General features: G+C 37.8%; 1 protein-coding gene across 1 annotated transcript in view; it reads right to left on the reverse strand.

Moving 5' to 3' along the window:
* AK7 (adenylate kinase 7) overlaps window positions 1-5,411 on the reverse strand; it is a 177,037-nt gene extending 171,626 nt beyond the window's left edge. Inside the window, exons 1-2 of the mRNA XM_053697496.1 lie at window positions 5,325-5,411; window positions 430-615 (exon numbers count right to left, since the gene is read on the reverse strand). Coding sequence (XP_053553471.1) covers window positions 430-615; window positions 5,325-5,411 — 273 coding nt within the window. The remainder of the gene's footprint in view (window positions 1-429; window positions 616-5,324) is intronic.
* Window positions 5,412-6,000: the final 589 nt, after the last annotated feature.

Raw genomic sequence — 6,000 nt, forward strand, 5'->3', positions numbered from 1 at the left:
AGCCAGAGAATAATATACAGATCGATTTTTTAAAGTTGTATCAATTGTTTAAATATTGAAAAGACAAGTGTAAAGTTTTAGTGTCCATAAAACAATGTGTGCTGCCATGTTGTAACCTAGGTTTCCTTCTCTGCCAATTAAATGGGTCACTAGAGTGTGCAACCAATGGCTGTGTGGAGTCTGCACTTCCACTTTTAACAGGAATTTGGAAGCCCACAATTTAAAAGTTAAATAAGAGTTAAGTTACAGGAAAATGGGACAAAATAAATAGTTAAAATATATTGCAAAGTACTTTTACTTTATATAATTAAACATTTTATATGACTGCTTAATGTCCCTTTAAATGTAAATCCACATAGAATCTTATTTACACCATTATGTATATTGTATCTAAAAAAATATATAATTGTATAGGACAATAAACTTAACTGTATATGTTTCCACAGTGAAATCTGGTTTCTTGCCAATGTGATTTGACAGAGTTCCAACTATTTGGAAAAGTCCTTGTTTTGATCTATTGAGTGACATTTCCTCTTCGTTTGCTTGTTTTTCCTCTTCTTCGCCATCCTCTCCGGCTTCTTCAAGCGAGGCTCCCACTATACAGTTTGACAAATACTGCAAAATAAATATTGAGACATAACTGCTGATTATTCATCCTATTGTAATACTTGTAAATTTGGTGGATAATTGAATCCCACTCTAGTCAATGTGCCCACAGACATATAAACGCATCAACTGATCTCAAACGGGATGCCAAAGAGAATGATTATTTATGTGCGGTAAAACATGTTATAGTGCACTTTCCTACAGCATTTTACACAGTGATTCCTGGATCAGTGTAGACGATCGTTAATAAGAGTCTCTAATTGCCTATAGCATAGGAAATTGGTGGCTCCACCTTAAAGGGACACTGTAATATAACATTTGTTTCCCCTCAATTTGTTCTAAATGGCATGTTATACCTACTACAGGATGAGGAATGTATGTAAAAGTTCACCTTTGTGTTTATTTTGTCTTTGAAATGGCTGTTTTGTTTGTTTTTAAGGACGTGCCCATAAAAATGGACTGAGCCTGCAGGTAAAGCAGACCTGCTAATGTTATCTATGACTAAACAGAGAAAAGTATTAAAATGCTAATTATGGCTGGGCACAATCAGCTATTTCAGGTACAAAAATCAGTCTTCTTCTTCCCACTGGGAGATTAATTAGAGCTATTGTCTCTTGTTTACATAACTTTTCTGCTAATTATACTTTTGTTATTCATAGTTAAAGTGTAGGTAGTGGTGTATATGGGCAAAATCAGCTATATCAAATAACAAAATAAAGGTAATACACTGGACTCTTGGGAACACATTTAAGAGGAGGAGGAGTACAATGTCCCTTTAAGGGGCAATACAGTAAAAAAATGGCGACTCTTTAACCCTTTGAGCGATAAGCACTTTCCCACCTGGGTGCTAAGATTTTGTAATCTTTTTTTTTTTTTAATTTTTTTTTTTTTTTTAACAATTTTTTTTAACTTTTTTTTTTATTTTTTTCAGACCCCCAAGACTTACACTGTTGGTAAGGTTAGGTGATTACCTTTCCAATGACCTTTCCAATGAAAGGTCTTGGGGGTCTGTAGCTGCTTAGATGCCTGAGATACAGGCTTCTAAGCAGCATGCCCCCTGCTGCTATACTTAATATTGTTAAGTAAAAATAAAGTTGCGTGGTGACGTCATCACGTTATTGCGCGTGACGTCACCATGCAAAACGGGAAGCCCCGGCGATGCCTGTCACTCTACAGGCACGATCGCCGGGGTAGGAGCGGATGGGAGCCCCCAGATCTCCCTCAAGGTGGGAGAGTGCTAGTGACGGCTCTGAGCCGTGATTAGCACCAGAGTGGGAAACTCTGTGACGGCTCAGAGCCGTCATTAGCACTCAAAGGGTTAATATTGTTATTTTAATCCAAAATTGCATGATGCCGCAAAGGCTTTATTTCATAATTGGCCATTACAGCCCTTGAGAAAACATATTGTCCACTCCATAGCATTGGTATTGTGCATGCTCTATCTGCAGTGGCTGTAATTAATACACAAGCTCTCCCCAATTTGTATATCTAGACCAGGGCAAGAGGTAGATTGCGGTCTACCAGTGGACCGCAAGTGAATTTTGAGGTAACCGTCTGGATTTCCAAAGTCTGCATAGTAAGAGAAAGATTTTGCCATTGTAGATGTGTGAGAAATCTATCTCTTACATATACAGACTGCTAAACATGTGGCCTATCAGCACACAGGACTCATATCGTGCCTCAGGGGTGTAGCATTACATATATATAACTTACGAGTTTCAATAGCTCACGTGATCCTCAGCTCCAAATTTCTACTACACAACCATCTTCGCTAGAGACAAGAAGTTTATGATTGGCTGAGAGCTGACCCCCCCTTACATTATTGGCCTGTCTGGGACTGGTAGATTTTTCTGCTGCTACGCGCCGATTGGCTACCTGCACGAGGCCAGAGGAGCTCTACGCCAGTAAAGAAGCTAATATGTTTGAGGATTAAGGAGGGTATTGCTGGATGCTGGAGGGCACAATCACCCTGGAGCCTAGAGTAGGCAATTAGGAGTTATGCAGAAGGTATGAAACTTCATAGGGATCAAACTAACATGAACTATCTTAGTAACCCCTTGGACCTTGGAAAACAGAGCACTGGGAGGCAAAGAGTTACGGTGGGAGTGAGCGTGGACACTGACTTGGAAATCTATCTGTGGAGTGTGTGGTCTGACAGTGCTTGAATCTGATAGTGCTGTATAGAAGACGGACATAAGCAGATCCAATGTAAATTTGGATCTGCTTATGTCCGTCTACTATACAGCACTGTCAGATTCAAGCACTGTCAGACCACACACTCCTCAGATAGAGTTTTAAGTCAGTGTCCACGCCCACTCCCGGTTTAGCTTGTTCACTGCTGGTATTGTAGGTGAGCCTGAAAGGGTTAGTGCACAACGTGTGTGTACCTTCTCATGTCTATCTTTTAATAAGACATCTGTAATTCATAGATATTAGTATAAACTTTGAGTATTGATGTAATGTGGAGTAAAGGGAAGCATGAAAGGAAAAGGAGGGATTGAAGGCTGCTACAAGTGTGGTGAATGGATCGCAAAATAAATGACATATGAGCTGACCAATGATGGTGAATCATGGTGGTTTTTTTTTTTTTAATTAAGTGACCACGTCACTTGGAATAACATTTGAGGTAGCCCTTGCCTTACAAAAGTCTTCCCACCCCTGATCTAAACAATGCACAGAAGTACTATATGATGGCAGTTTTGGTTCAAAACATTACACCACACTCCCTACAGTGAACAGGGCAACTCTGCAGAAATGCATTGAATTGTTTGTGTGTTGTTCTATAGTATATTGTTTTATTTCATTGTGTTTTGTTTTGCTTTTTCTTTTTAACAATGTAAAAACAATTTAAAAATTAAAATAGTATATTACATTTATGGCTTATTTGGATCCCTAATCCTTCTGCCCCTATGTGTTTTTTCCCGTGTTCAATTAATGCCAGTGGCTGTGCTGTATGTGGAGAATAGCTGCATGTACGTATATAAACAAAAACACTGCATCTCTGCCTGGTATTTGTCTTCTTTATGAAGGAAACATTCTCCAAAGGCTTGATAATTGTATATCCACAGTAGCAGCTCTCATTACCAAACTATGCTACAAAATGTATTAAATGGTTAGAAAAGACAAAAATGAAATGTGTACGGTTTCATTTCAGTTTGGAATAGAAACATTTTTTCTATATACTTTCATCAGCAAAAATGCTTCTAGGAAAAGGTATTACTATTTGTCTGTGGCATATCTACATATCCTGTGAGGCCCTGTGCACCAGTATTCAAACATCATGCCTGCTCAGAGAGCTGCTGGTGGTGTGTATTGCTTCTAAATGCATAATTTTTGTCATACAAGCCATTGATGACTCTCTGAGTAGGCGTGGTCTTTGAAAACTGGTGCACTTGGCCCGCACAGAATATGTGCGTATCCTGCAGAAAAACAGTGATACCTTTTACAAGGAGCATTTTTGCTGATGAAAGTATATTGCAAAAATGCTTCTATTTCAAACTGACCTTTCTATCCCTTTAAAATGACATGAAACCCAATTTTATTCTTTCGTGATTTAGAAAGAACATGTCATTTTAAACAACTTTCTCATTCACTTCTATTATCTAATTTGCTTAATTCTCTTGATTTAATTTCATGAAAAGCATATCTAGATAGGATCAGTAGGTGCTGATTGGTTGCTGCACATAGTGTGATTGGCTCACCCATGTGTATTGCTATTTCTTCAACAAAAGATATCTAAAGAATTAAGCAAATTATATAATAGAAGTAAATTGGAATGTTGTTTAAAATTGTATTCTCTATCTGAATCATGAAGAAAATAATTGGGTTTAGTGTCCCTTTAAAGGGACAGTCTAGTCAAAATTAAACTTTCATGATTCAGATAGGGCATGCAATTTTAAGCAACTTTCCAATTTACTTTTATCATCAAATTTGCTCAAGCTAAACCTAGGTAGGTAAATCGTTGAAAACCGCATCTTAGCTCAGAGCATTTTGAAAGTTTTTCACAGTTAGACAGTACTGGTTCATGTGTGTCGTATAGATATCATTGTGCTAACTCCCGTTGAGTTATTTAGGAGTCTGCACTGATTGGCTAAACTGCATGTCTGTCAAAAGCACTGAGATAAGGGTGCAGTCTGTAGAGGCTTAGATACAAGGTAATCACAGAGGTAAAACATATTACTATAACTATGTTGGTTATGTAAAACTGGGGAATAGGTAATAAATGGATGATCTATGCTAATAAACAATAACAAATCTGGACTGTATCTTTAAGCTAATTGCTTAGGCTGTTTATTTATGTATTTATTAACAAGGGTAGTTATCCAAATTTAGATACTGCAGATAATGCTTGAGATAAATACCGTGTGTACTACAGGAAGGGGATATAGTATTTCTATAGTTTTCTGTTTCTTATGGCAACGAAACCACTGAACTAACCTACTTCCTATAGATTGTGCGCTCTTGAGCCTAATGAAATGACTTTGACTTAAAATGCACATTTAGATGAGTGATCTCTATACTCATTCTATAATTTTCTTATACAAGAACATAAGGAAAGTGATTACATGGAGATGGGCAATTATATTCCCGTGGCTGCTGGAGAACACAGCAAATATTTTCGTTACAGCCCTTTCTAGCAGTCAAGGGGTTAAACACAATGTTCTCTGGAACAAATGAACCTTACAGGGTTAACCCTCGGTAAAGCCCTATACATTTACCTTGCCGATGTTTTTGGTGCAGTACAAATCAACATGGTTAATAAAGATGCGTTTGGTTCTTGGTGCTCTCTCTGCCTCCTCCGACATGCTGGCAGCGGGTTTCTAAGTAACAGACAGTCGCTATGATAACAAAACGGGTTGCTAGGCAGGGGTCCTTCCTAGTTCACCAAAACAGGCAAATGAATAGACGGCTCAGGAACAAAAAGAGATCTGGTTGGTTGTTTCCTGAAGAATGATATTCATATAGCTTATCTGCAATCATGCACTGTTTTATTAATTTAGCTTTCAAGCTGTGCAGCTCTGTTAGGGGTTAATGGATTGGTAGTTTAAATCATTCAGCTTGGTCCTGACACGTTCTTGGGAACATTTCTGTAGAAAAGCATTTCTTCATCAGAACCCATTTTTTGAGTATATGTGCAGATATCACTAAACCACGAACTTTCATAATTAATTGACCACAACAGTTAATGCCCCACCAAGTCTGAGATATCAGCTTCCACTTGATTGGGTTTTCACATAGAAAATGTGCTTCTTCCAGGAATTGTGAGTTTTGTAGCTTCAACACCTTAAATAAAGTATTTTAAATCAATTTGCTGGAATTGCATTTATACAAGACCCTAAAACAACTTGTTTCCAATATGTGATTTAAAGGTATTTCACACGTTTTCATTTTTAA

The sequence above is a fragment of the Bombina bombina genome, chromosome 1 (genome assembly GCF_027579735.1).
Source record: "Bombina bombina isolate aBomBom1 chromosome 1, aBomBom1.pri, whole genome shotgun sequence".
NCBI lineage: Eukaryota > Metazoa > Chordata > Amphibia > Anura > Bombinatoridae > Bombina > Bombina bombina.